Source organism: Aphis gossypii, chromosome 1 (assembly GCF_020184175.1).
Source record: "Aphis gossypii isolate Hap1 chromosome 1, ASM2018417v2, whole genome shotgun sequence".
Taxonomy (NCBI): Eukaryota; Metazoa; Arthropoda; class Insecta; order Hemiptera; family Aphididae; genus Aphis; species Aphis gossypii.
In genome coordinates this window covers 7,054,498-7,079,829 of record NC_065530.1, presented here as the reverse complement: position 1 = coordinate 7,079,829, position 25,332 = coordinate 7,054,498, and the positions used below count along the sequence as shown (strand labels likewise).

Here is a 25,332-nt window from a genome sequence, read left to right as displayed (position 1 = left end):
TTATAATAATATATACGATGTAGTCGGTGGTCATCGTAATACATGGGACTGATAAAATATTAAATAATATAAATTATGTCTTTATGTGTATGACGTTGTTGTAACTTGTTTAGGTTCACGGACGCCTTCCGCGTCTCATATTGTTCCATTATCGGCACCGTCATTGCTTCGCATACACTGCACGCATGATGCATCGGTATTACTCTATGACGGTAGAATCAAATGGGGTGACCATTATCTATATCATTATTGTTTTTATTATAACACACTGTTTCACAACTGATGAGTTCGTTGGGTATTGACTATTTGTTAACATTCTTGATTCTCGTTTCTACGTCCTAATCCGGAAACGTGTCCTATAAAATATTATTCATTATTTATTATTGATTAACATACACTGTAATTATTGTCAAACTTCAGCTATAAATAAAACTTTATAATATCATAAGTGTATAAACTATAGTACTATACTACGTACACTCGCACACGAATTCGATACTATTTTGTTACTGATTATGTTGTCCTCCCTTAAATTTTTAGTTGAATTTTTTTAATATTATACGCATGTCGACCATGAATATAACACGTCGTTTCTGTTTCTAAAGGTTTAATCGATATAAATAATATAGTGTCGCTTTATCTGAAAACTTCAAGTAACGTGTAAGATACCAGTATAACGTCTACACCACCGCAGTATAATATTTAATTCATCGAATTATCGAATACATTTTATAAATTATACATGAAGATAGAGGTATATGCAATCACATATACTTGGTATATTATAGTCGATATAGGTACTGTACATCTGCTCGCGTGTTTTCGGTCGACGACATAAGTTCAAAAATTACGTAACAACGTTATGGCTAGTTTTTATAAAATATCGGTGACAATTTTTTGGCGTTTTCCACTGTATTATCTACAGATTTGTAATATAATCGATTTCGTGTTAGCGACGATGACCGAAAAAATGCAGGTGACTTCGTCCACGTTTAAATGAATTACCTACTTACTATGCTGTGTAGAAAGAAGTTATATAGTATATTATACAATAATACGTATATCTATGTGTATATGATTATGAAATCTTAGTTACCATTTGATTTTTATTTTGTGGAATCTTATACCACGTTCCACACCATTCCAAAAATACATATATAATTGAATATTAGTTCCAAAATTAAATATAAGTAGTATGTTTAAGTGAATATTAATACTGTCTCATTTAAATACAATTACAATTTAATATGCAAAATAAATATGCATTCACTTGATCGTTTTTTGATATTATTTTCAATACATACGTAAATACTGTTATATCACCATTCACCAGTACTTTTACGTAAACAAATGTACGATAAAATATGACTCCTTAATCTTTTTTTTGCGTTTACAATTATTTATTGTTTTAACTTGGTTTTATTATAATAGTGTAATAGTGCGTAGTTTATTTGATCGGTCAAAATAGATTTTTTTATATCGCAGTTAAACATTTTTTTTTTTTTATCGTAATCGATTTTAAAAGAAACATGGACGAGTAGGACTACTTGTCATACCTAACCTACCCACATGAGTGCTTATAATAGTTTGTCAACACACCTACCTTTATATACTGATTTTATTTGTCATTATTGTATAATGTTGATCGAAAATCTCTATAAAAACCTAACATAATTACTAATCAGCATATATATATTATGTGTTTAAAGTCAAAAAATGTTCCTCGATAGCAACGATCACGTTATAACCTTGCAGCTCACGAATAAGGGTGGTGACAGATCTAGACACGATCGGTTATTTTTATTAGATGATTTGTTTAATCGTTTTTATTTTTGTACAATATGTGCTTATTAGGAGTAGATAGCCATAATCGATTTAGAATGTATACTATATGTACGTGCACAGTAAACCATACATATGCCGTTATTAATATTATAAATTGTATTAATGTGTCTATGGGGATCACGAAAATCAAAAATGGTCAAAAAGTAATGCAAAGAAAAACATGATAAATACGTACATGTTATATTTGTGCGTATAAATACCTAAACGAATATGGAGTTTCGAAACGCGCGCAAGCCTTGGAAGCGATTCGAATTGACCCAAATTACGGGAGAGGCGATGTGAAAATGGCAAAGCACGTTGTGGCCTTGGGAGTGCACCGGCTCGACCCGAGTCAAACACCATAATATTATAGTATACATATAGTTAGGTAAATATAAATACTCGGGTGCTGATCGCTGGGGAACCTGTATGACGTCCACCACGCGGTATACCGAACGCTGCAAATAATACAATAATTTATTGTCATTATTATTATCCGCACTGCGACGATTTATCTCTATCGTTACTGTTATTATTATTGGACTTGTGTGACTAAAAAAATACGTAGATATAGAAAGAGAGTGGCTAGGAGGGATATATAAAGATAGTGTGACTGTGATTCTGTGAGAGAGTGAGATTCCGTGCGCCACACACACGTGTTCCGCATGACCGCTTATTTAACGCGGGAAACATAAACATAAACCCACCTACCTATACGTAACTGCTATAATATTATTTTAGCTTTTCTATTTTTATGATAAATTTTTATATCTATCCTTTGTTTTTAGTTTTTTTTCCTCGGAATCTTAAATCATTTAATACCGATGTTTATTGTTAGTTGTTCGTTAAAAATCATTTGTAATACAATACTACAGTAAGTATATATATATATATATGCTAATTTTTTTTAGAAGTATAGAAATTACATGATTATTATTAAAATTTATTAAATTAAAAATTAAAATTATTGTTCCCAAATCGTTTATTCTATGATGCATATTGCTTTCGAGAAGTACCTCCTTATATATTATATATATTATATTTTATTCTTTTATGAACCCTACTACTACTCTATCAGAGTGACAGAGTGTTAAGTGCGGAAAGATTTTTTTATTTGATAGACAGCAGAGCGAATGTATCCTGATCGATTCATGCGTATATTATGTTTTAATTATGTATGTTTAAATAATTCATTCGATTGTCACTTCAGTTCAGAATGTTCGTTTATCAACGATTTATTGATAAACGGACAAGCATGCAATGGTTAGATAATATACAGTAAATGTGTTTAATAGTATTACAATATTAATTGTATAATATTATATAGATTACTTCCGTAATTATTATCCGTAATTATTTAAACAAAACGAATAAATTATGGTTTGAAATTAATTATTATGCATTTTGATATCTAATTTTTCAATACTTTAAGTGTATTTTTAATTTTAAATCATCGGGAATTCTTCCTAAATAATATAATACCTGCTATGTATATTGTATATTACATTTTATTTCATTATTACTTAAAGATATTGATATTCTCGCTATGTACACTAAATACAACAGGCTTGATTCTAAAGCAAGGCCGTATAAGTTATACTGATTATGCATTTCTTAGGTAGTTTTTGTTTGTTTTAAGGACACTCTAATAAGTCAAAACACGCCTAAACACTAATGTATTTTACTGAGATTTGAATTTAAATAACAACATAAATAATTTTTTAAGAATATCTTTTGGTACCTTAGCTATATTCTGCTAAACACATCAATTCTTTGACAACTACGGTAATTTATTGTATACATTATAATCCTTTCTATTATATTGCCCATTTTATATAACGTTTATTGATACTTCAGTCCTTCAATGTTAGGTTCAAAATACATATTTATATTATATTATATCTTAGAAAACATGAAATAATAATAATAAAATGATTTACAGCTTCTAATGATGAACAATAAATTCGTATTTAAATAATATTAATAAGATGTTAATTATTTTTATATTTGTAGAGTCAAATATCAATATAAAGATAAAATGTACATATAATCATAAAACTCACACATCGACCTATTGACCAATATTACAGACGAACGTATTTAATAAATAATATGACTAATCACGATAGCGGGTACTCAGTTAAACGTGCTCATATAAGCCACATGATTTTATACAAATAGGAGCTGGGTTGTACTATTTTGTTGGTATACTTAAATAAATATACGTATTTTAAGGGACCTTGCGTTGTAGTGGACACGTTTTACGTTTTGCTTGAATGGAAATATAAGAGTATTACTCGTGTTATTTTGTAGAGCAAACGTCACATTAAGTGAATATCTTCTATTATAATAATATAAAGACTCGAGCACAAATAAATTATAATATGACACACTCATACATTTTCATGATCCAAAAACACAGTGGCATTTAATCATTTTATTCTCCAAATAAAATATAACATAAATGCATTTAAAACTTAAATAGTTAAATAAATATCATGTCTTTGAGCCTTTCGTAGTTTCGTAGACAAAAATATAGTCGTACATAGTATCATAATTCATAATATACATATACGCATTATCATATAATATATTGCATACCATCAAACAACGTGTTTTGATGGTTTTCGTGGTGTTGACAGGGAAAGTTTAATATATTATTAATGTATCCTAACATGTGCGAGTAAATATTTTTATCAGTATCATCTTTAATTAGTTTCTTTGACAAACTTGTATGTATAGTGTATACAATTATATATAAATATTTTATCATAGCGTATAATATCGTATCACATCATGACAAATTATATGTAGATAATACGTGCAAATCACATTCAAATGTTAGCTGCTCGTTTAATGCATTTCCTGAAAGTATTGTTGACGAAGTACGTGTTTAAAACTTTAAATGATCTTCAAGGGTTCTCCTATGAATGAAATGTGTTAACAATATAAATCTATTGTAATAATATTTCGTTTGTATTAGGCAAATACACTTATACTATTATAATTAGCGACAAGTCATTCTGGTCTGATGGGCATAATTAGGTGTACTGTCTGGCGGTTTTTCATATTTATTTGAGTTATATAAATTACAATAATATTATATGCACGCAAAGTGAATTTTTTATCGTCTAAATAAGTATTTTATTTTGAAAATGATTAAATATTATATAAAAGTAAAAATATAATTTAGGTCGTATGAATAAGTATGGAGTATGGACGTGTATGGTATTAACTTGCTTATTTTAAATACAAATTATACAATATTTTATTAGTTATTACTTATAAGTGTTATTTCAGTATATTCGGCCTGTTTATTATTTAATAGTGATAATATTCTAACTTTACTTTTGTAAAACTTTAAAAATTGGTTTTGATTTCTGTTAGTTTAATACTTACCCATACCTATAATTGACGACTGACGTAATACAATTTTTTTCGTATTAAATTGTGATCATTGTTTATTGTTTATGAACTGTTTTAAATAGGTTTCTTTATATATTATAAATACTACTTTTTTTACTTTACTACAGTAAATACTAATACTTAGTGAATAACTAATGTAATCAAATACAAACCTTCTTCTGCGCGGGAAGCTAACGTTTTCAAATCGACTGACAAAGATACTGACATCTTACCTATTATTCAAAACTAATTACAAGCGATGCCATTATCTAGGTATCTACTGCAATATTGATAATATGATTATATGAATGTAGATTATATAGATTATAATTGAATATTGATGCGGCTTATTGTATTACGAATAACAAAAATGATATTAAATTTAAACTTTGACTTTACTGTGTAGTTGTAGCCTGTAGACATTCGACAATTTAACTTGTTGATCATAAGCTAACGCGCAATATACCGCTCATAAATAATAAAACCACCATAATATTTATAACACCTATCGACATTACGCGTAATTCTTTAACGTGCAGATGACATTGGAATGAACGGTTTAAAATAAAAATCATATAAAAAAAAAAAATACGAACGCGTTATAAGCCCGCTCAAAGTACGCTGCTCTGAGCATGCAATATAATATAAATTTATTATTATGATGAGTGAACGTTTAGTTTAATACACCCAAATATTGTATATAGGTAGTTACAATTTATTATATTACCATAAAACACTGCAGGTCACGTTATCGACTTGTTTCCAATTGACTAGTGTTTATACTTGTACATTAACACTTATATACGCACATAAATGTGTATATCATACTTCATAATAATAAGTGTTTATAATTTTATTTAAACAGCTAGGTATATACCACTAAATCGATCCATAAATCCATAAAAACAAATAATATTACAACTACGTGTCCGTGTGTTATTATTATAACATATTAATATTATGATATATTAAACACGACCATAATCACGATCCTAAATCAGTGGGAGTTCGCACTTCATATTATTTATTTATACCAGTTCTGGTCTACGGCGTAGCGATTGCTATACGTTTAGTGTTATACAATTTAGAAAAAATGTAATGTATCCTAAAGAAATTCTATTTTACAAAATTCCAATTAAATTTTAGAAAAATTAGGACAGGCGAATACACTGAAGATTGAAATAGGTATTCAATCCCTCAATTTTATCTTTCTAATTTTACTTATGATTTATGAATAACTACACTTCATATAAATTCCAATCGATGTAAAATCTATGTATTTACTTTCGACTTTTCAAATTACTGTATAATATCATAATTGTTATTTCATTTTAATACGAGTATTGTTGTGACTGAAATCAGCTGACACTCGATACCATTCCTAACCAAACGGATTATTTCCCAGACATACCTAATGAAAATAATTTAATTTGTATCAAATATAATAACTGTTTTTTTCTTAGAATCGTTTTAATTTACAAAATATTCAAATATTAATAGTTATGTATCGCAAATAGTTAATATGTGTTTATGCAATTGAAAACAATTTAAATCTGGAGTATGTCATGGCCAAATAGCTGCTATTAATAATACACTTAATATACATACCTTTATAATATTATACACGCATACACATAAAAATTTGCTTACACCATAAAGAACGGACAATAACCACGATTAAAATCCTGAGTAGTAAATGGTACCTACGTTTCAGTTCACTATAATTCAGTATTTTGTAACAAGTAATAACTACATAATAATAATAAATCGAGATCGTAAATTATGAACAAACAGAACACTTTTCAGTCGGTTACTTCGTGTCCATCTGCATGATTACTTATTCTTATTATTCACGTTATTTTATAGAATGAATATCATTATTTTTTTTTCTGGAACTCAAAGTTATACACTTTAATACGCTGTACATATCTTCGAAATTCGTAATTTTACAATAAAACGCGATTTAGTTTTTAAATTTATGATAAAATGTATAATTAATTTATCATTTGCACATTGAATACTTTAATTTATAATATCTGCAGTGTCTGGTATTATGTGTATGGTGTGTCTACGCAATATACATAATACATATTATTATAATTTTAATGTTTATATAGTTAATAACGGAATAAAACGAGAAAGCTAAAATGTAAGTATTATGTTTATATCCGTTAGATATTTAAATATATTTATATAGGTACCTACCATTATACTACCTATTACATATAAAATTACTCTCACTCTCGCATTAATATAAAAACATAATATTATGATCCTGAAAACTGGAGTAACTGGACTAAGCAACAAATTTAGTGTGTTGTATGTGTTTATACATTTTTCTTGTAATTCTCTCATATCTCTTTTTACCATTTATATAAATATTATTATTTCCGTTTAAAGGATTTTTGTATGAAATAACATTCTTAATTTTTTTTTTTTTTTTTGATTTCCTTAAAATAATATAATCATAGGTATTCAGTTAGTTATTTATATTTACATTATACGTATGCTAAATATAATTATTGATACCTACTTTAAATACTTATGTTTAACATAATATTATTTACTAGGTAGTTATTAGTGTTACTGTAATATTAGTCTTATATGCTTATAAGAATATAATTAATTCTGTTAAATTTAAATTTTAGATAAATTTTTATATTATTATATACGTGATAATTATTACTCAAGTCAAAATTATGTCTAACCTAACTGAAAAAGATATTCTTTTAAGTGTTTGCCATCTAAATAGTTTACAATGATGAAAATTTATTTTAAAAAGTAACTCCTCTATTTATTTGTAAGTAATCATGTTATGATCGTTTTTTAAATTCTTACGGTTATAAGCTGTAAATCAAATTTCAATATAAGAAATACAATACAATGAATAATAATGATTATTGACATTTTTAGTTTAGTTAAAAACTCGATTTATAAACATGCTCAGCCTATGTAATTTATGTTAAAATATATATTAATAGGAAATAGAATAATACGTATATATAATATATATTTATTGATTATAGGCATTATATTTTTATACGTATTGTATGCACAAGGAAGTGTAAGGTGATGTACTGATGTCGAAAGATATTTTCTTTATTTATATAATATGTTATATTATAATATATGTATTAATGCGTAAAGAAAATAGTTAAGGGCCAACAATTTGCAATTATTTTTTATAATAGATCTTATATAAATAATTTATTTTTCAAATTATAATTATTTATGTGCGGCAAATTCACTTTTCTATGGATTTTTCAATTATAATTACCTAATGTTTCGTTATAATTATCTTATATATTTTTCCATTAAGGAAAAAGGAAGTATACTAAACTATTATGTCTTATCGAGTGTTATTTTTTAACCTTAATTTATTGGTGTAGCAATAAATAAATTAATAAATTAATAATTATAGCGGTTCCCAACTTTTTTTTAGACTATTACCCATAAATTGGATTAGATTTTAGCAAATACTCCCACTCAAAAAGTCGTCCTATCATTAACCCTCAGAAAATCCCATTGTACTCTTGAGGGTGAAGGGGATATTTACACCCTGGTCAAGAACCACTAAATGGTATAAAAATATTATTTTCAACTATATTTTTAAATAAATATTATAAGTTGTAACCTCAATTTATTGACAGTATCACTAAAAATATGAAAATTAAATAACTTGTTATAAAATATTGTACTTTTGTTTTTATACCAAGCGTATGGCATATAGGGATCATACATTATTTTCTTTTAAAAAAGGTTTAATTTAATTCCTACGTGAAAGTAAACTTAATAACTATAATAGCACAACGACAACACGTCAACATATGATAAGTATATAAAATTTAAGTCAAATCGATAATAATGCATGTACATAACACATAAGTACCTACATTGTTCAATTACAACAAAATATATGTCTTATAAGTGTTCACGTATAATAATTAATAACAGGTACATTATTATTTATTGTGTATGTAACACGTGAGAAACGCAATGAAAGTGAAAAGAAATTAAAATCAGCGGGTGGAGGAGTTTAAGTGTCTAAAGGTTAAGTATCTCACGTTAAATAATCGACTTTTTACCATAGGTTAATTTGTCGATATAATCGATACATATAAGGATAGATTGACGTGATATAGCCTATATATAACTTGCATTAGCTTTTATACCGATATAATAGTATAATAATAATTTATTAAGCATGTCTTAGCTCATTTTGATTTACCCCTATGCTAATATTTTGTAGTCTCTACCTAGTTTGTATGAGGTATTTTTCATTTAATTAATTTTGTCAATTATATTTAATTTATGGAATACCTAAATATTTATTATAATTATAATTATAATTTTTTTTTATACATATATATATATATATAAATAACATAATATTTTGATTGACAATTCTATATATTGGTATTGTGTTGTTAAAAAATATTTTTGTTAACAATCAATCATTTTAATTGATTAACCTATGCATTTTTCAAATTAGACGTTTAAGTAGGTATCTATGACTATTATTAATTTCCAAATCAACATGTTTTTTTGTTTTGTTTACTTTTAATTCTTATCATACTTAATAATTATTTAACTTTAAAGAATGAAATTAAGACTTATCATTCGAATTGTTTAGTTCCTAGACACACATTGTACGAATTATACAGATTAGAATAATATTCTTATACATGGAATAACTGACAATAATTGCTTGTATACCATTAATTACATTTATAATAGGAGAAAGTCGTTGATTAAATATTTTAAAGTTGAATTGAAATGCAATTAATTTTGTGATTTTGAAATTTGATAGGTACTTATTTTTGTTTCAATATTATACAATTATTAATTCTCGTTTGTATAAACGAATGTGGGATACTTTATACAATTTTCATTTTTAATTTGTATAGTATATTCTATATTATATTGTTTATTGCTATAGTTGTAATTTAATTCGTATTTCGGCTTTATGCCTACATCGTATTTTGTTTTACTCTAAGTGTATGATACTATAAACGAATTTATCAACGATAAAATAACCATATTGTATAAATTATAATTCCACAAAAAAATTATTCCTATCATTTTATATTTTTATACACTTATTATATTGTCTAATGACTATAATATTGTTCATTAATGGTTTATTTATCATATTTTAGAATAAAAAAAATCGAAATTACAGATGAATAATGCAAAAGAATTACTAATTTACTGAATAATGCATAAATTAATATAGTATTAACTGATATTCATTTTTTAAAACGTTTTGATTCTCGTACTTTTTTTTAACCATACGATGTTTTTTCTTATAATGTACATTGTGAATTATTAATTATTATAATAGTATTAATGTATATATATATATATATATTTTTATAGTTAAATATTTATTTATCTATTGCCGCTATTGATATATAGTGTGATCCAAGCCTAAACTATTATATAAAAATAATTTAGTAAAAAATAAATGTTAGTGTATGTACTTTACACAAGTAGGTAGCTGCTCTAATTAATTTTTCTTTTAATTACCATGCACATATAGTAAACTTGTGACCCAGTGAGTTTCTGGGAACCAATTAAACAATATTAGTATGAGCATTGTTATATTCTTATTATCTTTAATGACCACAGAATAAATTAAGTGCGTAGGTTAAATATAGATATCCCATATGTATGTATAATACAAAAACGAAGGTAACATGCTTGTAATGCTGCAATAGATATGTTAGGTATATACCGCTCATACGTGCGTTAATAATATAGCATAATATACAGTACACTGTATAGCCATATTACGTGCGTATAACGAACTTACTATGTGTCGGCTTGTGGCTTGTATTAGATAATAATAATAATAATATTATATATATATAGCGTATAATAATGATAACATGTAATATTATGGGAAACGAATGGATTGAAAACGGAAGCTGATAATCTATATATGTCGTTTACTAATATATATAGGAGGAGCGAACGTGGCTGAACGTACATACAGACAGCTCGAAACCGTATTACATATAGTATAATATTATAATTAAGTAGGTATGTGTATAATGTGAGTCATTACATAAAAATAAAATTTGTAATATATACGATACACATATGTATATATAATGTTCTTTATATTTTTATAATACTGGTAGGAGGGAGAAAATGGGTGTTTAATTTTGAAATTCAGATACAAGGATTCAAATTGTATTATACGAGTATGTACCTACAACTCGTATAATATCATTATATAGAGTCTTACAGACTACAGTGATTAAGTGATGTTATTATGAGTATTTTGCCTACATGATTTGACATTGTGCAGATACCGAACGGTTATCCGGAACCGATAGCGTTATCCGATCGTTAAAGTCCCCAGTTATTTAGATATACTTCATAAAAGTTTCGAAATATGGGTATGTACCTATAACGCTTGTCTTATTTTATGTACAGACTTATAATTTAATGACAGCCCGGCTTCGGCGTGGTCGTTATATTCGTCATTCGTCAGGGAAAAAATATTTTCAAAAATGAGTAAAACATAATTAAGTATTCGTTTTTACGTCCCACGCTCGTGGAAGTACGCATGTACTACGAGATCGGTACAGACTTCACCTTTTTCAACAGTTGTAGTGGTATTGTATTAATTTAAATTATAATGATATATTATTTACGCGTGGTAGTTCTACGTAAAAACCTAAACGAATATTTCTCGCTTATGAAATACAATTGTTGATCGCGTACTCCAGAGGAATTTATGTTAAAAAAAAAATAACAATCGTCGTCAAGGTGGTCGAGGCATGTACGTCGGAAATGAGCGTATCGTCGGACGAGCAACGCGTACCTACCTATTTATATATATATATACAGTCATATGGGTTAATATAAAAATAAAACATAAAATTAATATGTACAGGGTGATTCTTAAAATGTTTTTTACTTATTATAAAATCGTTAGAAAACAATATTTTTGGGAAAAATTCTTCTTTTAGTGTTATTATTATTATTTTTGTTTTTTTTTACAACACGAGTTTTAGTTTTAAATTTCATATTCATCAATTTTTTTTGAAGAATTCTCAATTCTTATAAGTACATAAAAATGAAACGGAAAACAATAAGTTATAATTTTTAAGAAGAGCGAAATTAAGTCAAATTAAAAAAATAAAATACTCTTTAAATTAATACGTTTCTTACGTTAAAAAGTCACCCTGTATATCTACTTCTACGTGTGATATATCTATACATAAGTTACATTTACACACATACAATATAGATATATTACATAAACGTAGTATTTAATATATACGTTACACAAGGTGATATTATTTTTAGATTTAACATTCGTTTCCTCAGATAAATTTTGTTTTTTTAAAAAACATTTTCATCGTACACTGTTGTATAGAAAAATAATCGAGTGTTTTTTATTAAAATATCTTATGTGTGTGATTTATTAGGGATTTTAGTTTACTCATTTCATATGACATTCGTATTCTGTAATGGAAAATATTAATTTACAATTAATTATTATCAAACTGTAATAGTTTATATTTTATGTATATTTAAAGTTTGATGTAATATTTTGCCAGTGACAAGTAGGTTGTAGGCCGCCCATACATAGTTGATGCAAAAATAAGAAGGAAGAACCTAACCTATCGCAGCTATATGGACTATGTTTTACAAGTACGGATAAACTACTGCTGCTAGTACTTTATAAAGTTTAACATTCAAACTTTGTGTTCCTAAATTTTTATGAAAAGTATACCTAAAACAAAATCTCCAAATCGTAAGCTTGATCGTCAGAGAAAATACGAAGCGTCTGTTTACGAATTAACGCATTTATCCCTCTACGAAAATCCTCCCGTTTTTTTTTTGCTTTCTCAGGTCTGCTTTCACCGTGTCGACCGCGACCGCGACCGCTTTTTCCGGATAACCTTGACGATATGACACGGTCTCGGCACCCTCGCTATACACACGCGCGCGTGTACAAAACGTAGGTAGGTATATAATATAAAAACCGATTTTACGTAATACACGAACAAACGCGTTGCACAACAATAATATAATATAATAATAATATTTTATGGTCGCCTTTGTTCGTCGTCTGCGCATTTTCGCTGCGCACTTTGCAACGTACGGCACTGCACTCCTTCCCAAAATCGACCGATAGGTACCTTCGCGGTTAACTGCAGGCCGCGGGGTGATTCTTCTTGGCAGAGTGAACACGGTTCAGCGTGTATTATAGTAAAATAAAATGATTATTGTTTTTGAAAATATTTTATTATAATTATATTGGAAGACGTAACAAAACAACATTATATTCTGTTCGGAGTACGAAATTGAAACTATTTCCATATAGATATACGTTGTCAATTCGTCACTCGATAACGATTGAAAAACTTAAAAATTCATAAAATTCGTGATTGATAAAAACTTTAATGTAAATAATGACTTCACGAGCGGTTTTTTAATTAAAAAAATCATGTTCAAAAATATTTATATAAGTAGTTTTCGAAACAATAAAATATTATGTTATTCTTTGATAAAAGGATCGCCACGAGTATATATTTCATATAATTTACAACATATGTAACGTGTGTTCGTGTGAATAAATGCGATTTTTTTCAGATAGGCTTGAATGTAAGTAGACCGTGTATAGGTAATACATATGATGTATGTATTCTACCGAGCTGCAGCACACCCACTGTAGACCACGTGCGGCAGTCACGTCTATTGTATCAACTATATAATATTATAACATACTCGTATATAGCCGTATTATTACATCGTGTGTGATCGCAGTTATTATATGATGCGAGACGTGATCACCGCTAAACGTATGCAGGCGTAGACGGGTATTTTATTTGGAAAAAAAATAACATCGCGTCCGGCGTTAGAATGGGTTATTCTCTCTATTTTGTTTCTGTTTTCTTATTTTTATTTTTATTTTTTACGAGCCTAATACGATATTATGCCATGTACCTATTATACTTATATTTCGTCGAATATACCAAAAATTCAACGACGTCGTATCGGCCCGCGTCTGTTACAGCCGCGTATAAGATTACCTCTTGTGTATAAAATTCACGTACGGTTTTCAGCACGTAGCTCGGTGTAGATCATAATATTAGGTAATAATATAATATAGGTGGTCGTGTGTATAACGTGCACGTATTCGTTTTTATTCGAATCTCTATAGACATGCAAGTCTCGCATATGCATATTATACACATATATTGGTACATATACTTTGGTACATCAAAAGAATTATGTCATAAACGCGTAATTTGTGTATAAAAATGCAAGTCAACAAAAAACCTGCAAACGATAAAATCGTATTACATTATTTAGAATAAGCTAACACATTTCAAAGACATAGTATAAATACAGGACATAGGTACACTAGGTAATAAACATTATTTGTGATTTCTTGATTTTATTTTTTCGACTGCATGAATAAATTTAAAATAATTGATTTGGTTTTTTCAAAATTTTATAGCTAAAATAGGCCCATAACTTTTTAAGGGTTTTTTTTATTATTGTATTAAGTTATCGAAAAAAAAAAAAACGCTCAATCACAGTTAAAATTATTCTGTATTTATATTTTTTAATATCATTTGATTTGTGATAGAAAAAATATTAATTATTTTAATACATTTTTGTAATTTACAACAACATACCAAATGTTTATACATATTAATATAATAATATATTATTATATATATTGCATTACATTTTACTATAAATAGTACATGTTTTGTATATTTTATTTCAAACGTTAAATTGCTTTAAATATCATGAAGTGTACTGAGTTTTCATTAAGTGTAAAAATAATATTTAGGTTTTACTCAAACAAAGCATTACTTAAATAAGCCTGTAATCTGTCGCAATATTAGTTACTTTTTTAGATTTTATAACATAAAAACTATTTTTTTTTCTGAAATATTTGAATAAAATTATATAACAATGAAAAGTGTTCACGCGATCAAGACGAACAACTGTTTATACAATATACATATATAAATACACAGTACGGGACTGCAGAACCGGTACCAAACGCCTTAAATATTTATCACAGGAAATAGAATATAATATGAACAGTCTGCTTGAATATAATATATTATTTGTCGAAATGATTAAACATAAAATGATAAAATATTAATGATACTTCTAGAAGGACACATTTTATTAAACAATGTTAAAATTAAATCGGGAAAACATTATGTCACATAATAATGCAAATACAAAATATCCATCTAAGTGTTAATGAGCACCTACAACTGAAATATTGTTCATATTATATTATTCTATATTAAGTCTTTAACATTATAATAAACTAAGTATTCATTTAATAAATTTAACTCATTTTCAGAGCGTGAAATTGTGTAAAATGCAGAATTAAATTTTATATTTGCATTAAACTATTCATTGTAATACGATATACCTATAATTATTACTCTACCGTTATAGGTATACCTATATGGCTATATAGTATAGTAATATTACTCTGTATTACTGTAACAGTAATAATTTAGTGTATTATTATTTATTACCAGTTAATATTATATTATACAGTTGAAGAGACTACCACGTAACAGGTATACCTATTGTACATATTTTACTTACTTACTTAAATGTATATTTGGTAACAGTTAAAAAAAATCGGGGGGAAATTTGAATTTGTTAAATGACTTAAATATAAATACTACTATTAGAATTAACTACCTACCTATCAATTTTTTTACCTACATATTCTATTTGGAGCAGAATCCGAGACGTATAGCAAACTGCAAACAACTAAATATTCGCTATAACATGTTTTGAAAAAAAAACAAATTATGTAATATGCTTATGGCAATCTATACTTCTTACGAAAATATATATGTATACGTGTTATATATAAACAATTAAATCTTCTATCACGAGTATTACAATTTACAAGTCAATTAAACTCATAATTATAGTATACTAGAATAATGTTTAGTCGTTATCTTATGTCTACTTGGCTATTATAATAATATATTATGTACAGTTCCAATAACCTATTTGGCTATTTCAAAATAATATTCATACGATTCTTTAGTTGGTCAATAATCGATATCACACGATATATCACTTCTACTCGACAGTCTTATAACTTGACATCAATGTAATCCTACTACAATAGCCGAAATATTATTTAAGTATCTATAATCTATACATCAATACATCAACTAGATCCTTATAATATTATATCTATATTATATCTTTATAGTTAACAGTATATAATATTGCATAAAATATAAACGTGAGAACTGAGAAATATACGAGTATTATTACTTATTAGGTAGGTACAGTAAAGAAAAAAACAAACTTACATACTTTTATCATTCAACTCGTTTATTTGGCCGAGTATAAAACCGAGTTTATTCGAATACATAATCAATATAAACTCGACTTTTACAGTAGGTACCTACCTATAGATTTAGAGTTCCGTAATCGTATCTTCGTACGCATCATACTTTCAATATGGTTTCGAAAATGACTTAATAATATATCTATGCATACTTACCTGTATTACCTACCTACTATTATTGCCGTTTGATTGATCTTAACACTTGGTCCTTGTGGAGTGAACGGCGCGGCGCATCGACATACATAATATTATAGGTAGCTATATTTAAATTTTTTTTTATTATTGCAAACGGTATGACCGACACTCACTCGAATAAATTTCGGCGATCGAACAACTATATTTTATATTTATTGCCCGAAAGGTAGGTAGGTATACTGTTCGAGCAATTCGATAATAATTGAAACGCGTTTGGGTGATTTTTTTATAATGTATGTGGTTACCTATGTTATCCACATAATTTCATAACGATAAAATATAAATAATCTAATAGTATTGGACTGGACGACGATTTAATATTCTTTCCCGTTTTAACTAAATTATGGTATATAGTTATTACCATACAGCCTGTATAAACGCCAGATACGTTACAAGTTTATGGGCGTTGAAGACTATTCAATTGTACTGAATCTTAAATATGTATTAAGACCTACGTTAATATTCGTGAATATTACCTAAATAGGTACCTTCTTTCGCGTAGAACGGTAGAACCACATTAAAAATAAAACAGTAACTTGCAGACAATTGCACAACAAAATATCTTTATGCAATATTTTACATTAGGTACACTATAAAATCACCAGTGGACACCGATGCACACAGTTATTTAGGACTCAAATTTGTTTTAGTGGCTGATAAGACCCATAGGACCAAGTCCACTTGAAAATCGTTTAGCCACCCTCCCAAAAAATAACTGATTATAAAGTTATTCGACATAAAATATACAAAAACATTAAATGTTTTATCAAAACAACTAAGCACCTCCCCTCCCCCACACCACATACACACACTCAATGTACAACCAATATGTATAAGTTCAATATGACAACTCTGATATTAGGGTAAAATATGCTAGGTATAAAGTTCAATGTAGTAGCAGTGTGGTACGAACACTTGACGGTTTTTAACCATATATGGTCTAAGAGTATATTAATAACTTGCAAATCTATCTATTTACAAAATAGCTAAAAAATTCAAAATATCCACTTGATTTTTTTAAGTATACTCAATATTAATATGCCATATGTCTGTCTTGTCTCTATAGGAATGCGGCGCTATGTTACGCGGACTCCAATTCACTTTGGATGCGCAACAAGCCGAAAAGCTGATGCAGAAGATCAAAGTGGGGAAGAAGCACAGATGCTGGTGTCGCTTCATCACCGCGTGCTTGGGTCTGATCATGTTCCTCGTGTCCGTGGTCACCGTGAGCCTCACGCTTACCAGGGGACAAAAAATGTTCGGCTCTCTATGATGACATCGCGTTCTAACTCTTGTCTCTCAAATAACGTAATAACAATAATAATATTACTTATTGATACACATATTGAATATTATTATTATTGTTGTTATTGCATCGTCAATTAATATAAAATTATTATTATTTATTAATACATTATCATTGTTAATAAATTCTCATATCGTTTACATTAAATCACATTGTACGAACATATATTGTGACATTCCACAAACATAATGTGAAAATAGCATGGTTATCAGTTGTAATTTATAAATTTTAGTTATAATATTTATATCCATTAATATTATATATTATACATTATCATATCACAGCATCTCCTTGTTTATTCATAAATCCAAAAAATATATTTAGTATTATAATTTTAAACAATATATTATATCATCTCCTATCGCATAATACCTTAGTTATAACGGTTCATCAGTTAAAATTAACGATTACTGATGTGTTCATATTTTAAATATTTATTTTGTCCAGACATACTATAATATTTAAATGTAGAACTTGTTTTTAATTTTGTTAATTTTCAAATAATATAAAATTATACTATTAATATAATTTGTGATTACTGATTATAATAATTTATAGCCATATGGTATTTTTAATATAATATGTATGCTCATTAAATACTAGAACTAGATATTTATAATTTAGGAATGTTACTAGTACCTATACAATTTTTTAAAGAATTTATATTCGATAATATTTGTATACACTACATGTTACATATTTCTACAATAATTACTAGTGTATTGTTTATATTATACTTATTGAGATTAGCTTGTAAAATAAATTTATTTTAAATTAATTGTAACAATAATAATTTATAATAAAAAACATAATATAATGAACATTTAAATATATGTCAAAGTATAAAATGTAATATTAAATTTATTTATTTTAGATGAAATTATTGTAACAAATTAAGTATGATGTATAAGAATATTGATAACAATCAATCATATACTTAATACATACTCAATACATTTCATGAAATTAAAACATAAATTATCATTTTTATACATAGCAGTATAGCACTGTACATATAATTGATTATTATAATAATTAAGGACAAATTATAAAATCTATCAAACTATCATGTTGATTAATAGGTATGTCATCACATATTTGTTCACTGAATGCTAATCCAATGGTTTTCATATTATTTAATGGATATTTTTTTTCATATTCAGCTATGCATCGATCATAATAGCCTTTTCCTCGTCCTAATCGTTTACCATCAGTGGTAAAACCCAAGCCTGGAACTATCATCAAATCCAAACCACCTAAACACCAAATAAAAAGATTTTATTATTCAAAAATATTTTGTTTACCATTTAATAAGGTACCTGTTGTCAATGCATCTTCGCGCACATCATCATCAGCTGGTTGTGATATATTCCATTTGGTTTTTGGCAAACTATTGAGTTCATCAAATGATCTTATTTTTACCATACACATTTCAGATGTGTTGTACCTAAAACCAAATTATTACTTTGAAAATGCTTTAAAGATGCTTAAAAAAAGTATTGACACACTTTGGAATAAAACATATTTTTCCTGAGAGAAAAATGTTTTTAACAATACTATGAGTTTGTACTTCAGAATCCATACTGAGGTATATTGACACTCTGTTGCTGCTTTTGTATACTGGATGAGATATTAACTGAAAATTGACAGTCAATAGTCATAGCTTTGTTTATAATTACAACATAATTGATTTAAACAAGAAATATATATAATTATTTATATAATTTATAATTGTAAAATAGTTATGTTGAATAATATATAATATTATTAATCAAATTCTTTTGACTATTCAACCAGCTTAAAATATAAATAATTCAGTTATCATAGATATTATAATGTAAATAATTAGATACAATTTTTAAAAAATGTGAAAAATGAATTGAGCTGATTAATATTGTAATCATTAAATCAAGTATTGAAATATGAAAAAAATAACAAAATTAAATAAGTTCTATATTATAATTAAATAATTTAAGGCATGTTTATTCCTCATATAATATAACTTACTTTATTAGTTATAACTTTTGATTGTTCACTGATTTCACTAGCAGTCATAAGTGACAGTTTTTTTTTCAAGTTAACGCGTAAATTTGTTTTAGCGCTCTTCACTAGCTCCATTATATGTCCGGTAATTAATAAAACTTAAAATCATGAAAAAAATTAGTATTGCTAAAATGTTAAAATTTAAGGTATAGATACATACTTTGATGTGAAAATGTGGAGAAACAGTCAATTAATTTTCTGGTCAGTAGGTAATAAAAAAAAAATACATAACATAATAAGTAAGAATCCAGGTCTTATCTTAAGATATTCAATACATTAAAGAACCTACCAACACTAAAACACTATAATAAATAGGTATATATACCATTACAGGTACATAACAAATGTAACATAAGGAAATAGTTACAAGTTACAGGGTACAGCTACAGCAGTTATAATATAATTATTATAATTGCCATTCAATAATAATAAATGATAATTTAGTTTGATTAAAAATATATTAATATCAAGATTGGCTAAACTGTAGTGATGCATGAGTGAATAATTTTTATTATTTAAATATTTAGTAAAATAGATATTAGACATTACAATTCACAGTATTACACACAGTACACTCTAGCCACTACTTCATTAGTCATTGTTAGTTGGTAGTTTTTATTTTCCAAAAGTTTAGTCTTAGCCTAATGTCAACTCTTTTGTTTTAAGTCGGGTCGGAGTTCATCTCCGCATTATTTTTTTATTGGTATTTAATTTGATGGTATAATATGCTAAAACGATATTAAATAGAACAGAAGTAAGGAGCAAGATAGATCAACATTGAAATTTTAATATTCACGTGAACAGTATAATAGCGGATGCTGAATAATGGTAGCGAGTGTATGTTACTGTGGTGTACCGAACTTGAGTTTCAAAGAATACGACTTGATTAATTAGCGCATGGAAGGCGACCGTTTTAGTCTGTGTTCTACCTTCTACGAAAGTAAAGAAGTACCATATAATCACAGACTGGCGATCTGGGATTTTTTTTTTTTTTGAATGGACCCAAGCCCAACATTTTTCATATGAGTTTCATATTACAATCGGTAATCGTTTAGTTTGAACTTTGAAAACGTTATGTATATTGAGTATTGCGATTGCGGCTTTGCGCTATAGCTATAGCTATACGTCTTACACTATCAGATAAGCGATGAATGAATGATTCGTATGGAACGCGTAACAACATAGAGAGCGCTTTTTGATTATCCGATTACTCGTACGCACGGTAATACCGTAGCACGAGTGTATTTGTATTGTCTATTGCAATTATTATTACTGATTTACCTATTAGTTAGTCATTAATTATCTAATGTCACAATAAATTGTTACAAAAATATTTTTCTAATAGTAAAGATGTAAAATATAGTAAATATATTATAATATTCACATTTTTAATGTGCATACGATGTGTTTGGTCTATAGGTAGTAAACTCTACAATAATTATCGGACATATTATGCTCGTCTGTCGTCCAAAACGGCTTACATCACTGATCGACGGTCACACGTATCTTATCGCCTTCTCTCGTGCCGGGAGTCGCGACTCGCGACCATAGCACATAAGCACAGAATAATTATTCTGTGACCATAGTTACTACGATTAAAGATATAGTAACTGACTAATAGTGTTTCTGAATGATTAGAGTCAAAACTCTAAAGTCGCAAGCTCTCAGACCGCAGTTACGAAAGTTCAGTGTTGGGATTGACAGTGGTTTGTGACAAATGATAGCAACAACGGTAAACGGCTAGATAGACGCTCAAAAATAATTTGTGATGGTCCCATCCGTTACACTATTACAGTGATTACATAAACTCCGACAGCTGCGATATTGTTGTTATTGTTACTTACTTGAATCGTTTGACCACATATTCTACTTCCACTATTGTAAAGAACGCTTTTATAAAGTATTTGAGTAAGTAAGAAAATTTCTTTGAAAAAAGTATTATTAATTCATATTTATCCAATGAATTTGTATAAATATTCAATTACTTTATATCCTTGTGATCACCACTCTTAATACATAAAAACTATAATTTTTCTAGTCATGTCAAATCAATCACCATCTAAATCAGTTACGTCAAATCAATCGCCATCTAAATCGGATGTGACAAATCAATCACCATCCAAATCAGACGTGACAGTTCAATCGCCATCCAAATCAGATGTGCCAGTTCAATCGCCATCCAAATCAGATGAGACGAATTGTTTAGCAACAGAAAACACTAATCTCATTGATGTAGAACCACCAGCTGATGAATTTGAATGGAGTTTATCACTTCAGAGGTGTCTGCTAATATGTATGAGACGTTTGAAGCCTTGTGGAATTCACAAATATTTATGTATGGCTCTTATACAAGAAAAACTAAAAAAACAATTCAATGTTGACTTACCATGTAATGTTATATGGGATTATTTGGCAACTCAGTGGGATCTTAGAGCTGCTGATGAAATTGAAGGTATTAGTTTTGATACTAGTAAGAAACCTTTTGAGTTACCAGAAGAGTATGACCAGATAGAAGAAAAAGCAGCAGAAAAAATTAAAAAAATGTTAAAAGAAAGTTCAAATGATGATATTCATAAGAAAAAAATATTAAAAGAAAGTTCAAATGATGAAATTCATAAGAAAAAAATGTTAAAAGAAAGTTCAAATGATGAAATTCATAAGAAAAAAATGTTAAAAGAAAGTTCAAATGATGAAATTCATAAGAAAAAAATGTTAAAAGAAAGTTCAAATGATGATATTAATAAGAAAAATATATTAAATTGGAGTGGTAAAACAAGATCTAAATCTAATTCTATGTCTTCTGTAGATTCTAAGGAAGGTCTCAATGAGACAACTCCTTCAACATTATTAGAAAGCTCTTCAGTTAAAACAAGTGAAGAGCGATCTGACGATGGTCCATGTACTAGAAGATCATTGCGTACAAATGACAAACTAGAAAATAATAAATCTGATGAAAAAAATAAAGTAAAAGACTTGAAACAAATAAATAAAAAAATACCAAATCAATCTAAAGATATAGAGAAGATTGATAAAATCTCAAATCTTAGAGGTCAAAAAAGAAAAAGTAGAAATGTATCAGAATCAAGTTATAGTTCTGATAATAGTAAACAGCGTAGGAGTTATAGAAATAATGTAGCAGATTTAGCTATTTCAGATAGTTCTTCTAGATCAGTAACTCCAGAGATTTTGAGAGGTAAAACATCAAATCGTTCTGTTACACCTGAAATTACTAGTAGAAAATCAAATTTGCGATCTAGCGATGAAGACCAGAAATCAAAACTTACATTAGAAAAAGCATGTCTAAAACATGGTCAAAATGTTGATCTGGTTTTACCAGAAGTAAAAGTTGAACGTCTACAACATGAAAAACAAAATGCACCTTCAGTAGAAACAAAATCCAAAAGTTCGGTACAGAGTAAAAATGAAGCAAATAACAAAGCTAAAGGTAAAACACGTAATAGAGTAACATCTGATTTATTAGTTGCTCAACAATCTCCAGATTTACTATCATTAGGTAGGCGCTCTTGTAGTAACAAAAATTCAGAAAATGCAAAAAATGATAAATAAATTCCATATGAATAACATTTTTTTATTAAATTATATCTATAATATAATATTTGAATGTATAACTTGTTTTTAATTTCGTACATTTTTAAATAATATAAACTTATAGTATTAATACAATTTGTGATTACTGATTACAATAATTTAATATGGTATTTTTAATATATTATGTATGCTCATTAATTACTAGAACTATACTCTGTCCAGCGAGAAAACGCGCCGCAGACCGACCAAAATCGGTTTTTCTGCGCATCCCCAAACGTCTCCCTGCCATAGGAAAACTGGTTTCGATAGCTGCAGGAAGGTGCAGGAGGATGCGGAGAATCGGTGCGTTCTCTCGCTGGACAGACTATAGATATTTATAATTTAGGAATGTTACTAGTACCTACCTACACAATATACAATTTTTAAAGAATTGTTATTTGATAATATTTGTTCACACTAATGTAATATGTTACATATTTCTACAATAATTACTAGTTTGTTGTTTATATGTACATTGTACAGTTTTTTTGTATATTATACTTATTGATTAGCTTATACTGACTAATTGTAATGTATAAAAATATTGATAACAATCAATAATAAAATAAGAAAAAATTTGACATGAATGACTTTTTTTACTAAATTATATGTATCACATTACACTTATTCCTTATCAAGAATTGGTTGGATACTTGGGTCCCAAACATAAAGTTGTATTGAATTATAACATAATCAAAATTATTAACTCAATTAAATTATGTGTTAAGTAGGTTATTAACATTTTTTTTAAATATATACTCTACAAATGTTTGATAAGGATTATAATTATAATTTTGAAGTAACCTATTACCTAATCATCTATTCTGATTGATATAAATTAATTTATTTTTACTATAGGCATTAGTCAAATAAACTTGTTTATAATTACAAGTTATAATCAGTGGAGCCCATTATCTTCTTGAAGAATAAATAAATAATAGTTATATAGGTACAATATATTATATTTTAATACTTTAAATATTAGAACTTTCAAACTTTGTGTGTTATTATTCAATTGATTTAACCAACAAGCTTAAAATAATTTAAAAGCAAGTGTACTTTTAAGTGTACCAGTGTACCATCATAAAATAAACTAGGTACCTACTGCTTTAGTGAAAATTGCAATGGTATAGGTATTTAATAACAATATACAAGGACGTAGCCAGGAGGGGGATTTAAGGTTCAGACTCCCTCCCCTTGAAATTATAATATTTTTATAATTTCTTATTTTATTACATAATATAACAACATATTTATACTCAACCCCCCTCAAATATTTTGCTAGCTCCAGCCTTGACAGTTATAACCAAAGTTGATAATGTTAATAATCCCACCTTGAGCATATAACTTAAAGACCAATAATATATTATTGTTCTATGATGATACTGAGGAAGATAACAGTTTTACAGGTATTTATTTATAAAAACTTTTTTTATTATTAATATTATTATTTATTAGGTAATATTAATTATTATTGAAACATACAAAATCAATTTAAAAATGTATATTAAATTAGCATAGTACCTAAGTCATGAGATACAGTCGATACAGATAGCAAACTATTCACTACATAACTTTAATCACGTGT

The 25,332-nt window shown here is 27.5% G+C and overlaps 3 protein-coding genes across 3 annotated transcripts in view; 2 read left to right on the top strand and 1 right to left on the bottom strand.

Moving 5' to 3' along the window:
* Positions 1-18,995, top strand: part of LOC114128714 (uncharacterized) — a 51,688-nt gene extending 32,693 nt beyond the window's left edge. The window contains exon 4 of the mRNA XM_027993291.2: positions 17,874-18,995. Within this exon, the coding sequence (XP_027849092.1) occupies positions 17,874-18,080 (207 nt within the window). The 3' untranslated portion in view covers positions 18,081-18,995. The remainder of the gene's footprint in view (positions 1-17,873) is intronic.
* Positions 18,996-19,091: 96 nt separating this feature from the next.
* LOC114128715 (5-formyltetrahydrofolate cyclo-ligase) lies at positions 19,092-21,293 on the bottom strand. Its single transcript, XM_027993292.2, has 5 exons — positions 20,317-21,293; positions 20,121-20,254; positions 19,622-19,749; positions 19,433-19,560; positions 19,092-19,369 (listed from the first exon to the last, which is right to left on the bottom strand). The coding sequence occupies exons 2-5, from the start codon at positions 20,229-20,231 to the stop codon at positions 19,149-19,151; spliced, it is 588 nt and encodes a 195-aa protein (XP_027849093.2). The 5' UTR covers positions 20,232-20,254; positions 20,317-21,293; the 3' UTR covers positions 19,092-19,148.
* Positions 21,294-21,667: 374 nt separating this feature from the next.
* Positions 21,668-24,325, top strand: LOC114128726 (uncharacterized). The gene is made up of 2 exons (XM_027993303.2): positions 21,668-22,064; positions 22,195-24,325. The coding sequence occupies exon 2, from the start codon at positions 22,197-22,199 to the stop codon at positions 23,721-23,723; it is 1,527 nt and encodes a 508-aa protein (XP_027849104.2). The 5' UTR covers positions 21,668-22,064; positions 22,195-22,196; the 3' UTR covers positions 23,724-24,325.
* Positions 24,326-25,332: the final 1,007 nt, after the last annotated feature.

Coding starts and splice junctions, on each gene's coding strand:
- LOC114128726 (XM_027993303.2), top strand. CDS start 22,197: ATGTCAAATCAATCACCATCTAAATCAGTTACGTCAAATCAATCGCCA.
- LOC114128715 (XM_027993292.2), bottom strand. CDS start 20,231: ATGGAGCTAGTGAAGAGCGCTAAAACAAATTTACGCGTTAACTTGAAA. Junction 19,750..20,120: donor CAAAAGTTATAACTAATAAA/GTAAGTTATATT, acceptor GTCAATTTTCAG/TTAATATCTCATCCAGTATA. Junction 19,561..19,621: donor AAAATATGTTTTATTCCAAA/GTGTGTCAATAC, acceptor ATTTGGTTTTAG/GTACAACACATCTGAAATGT.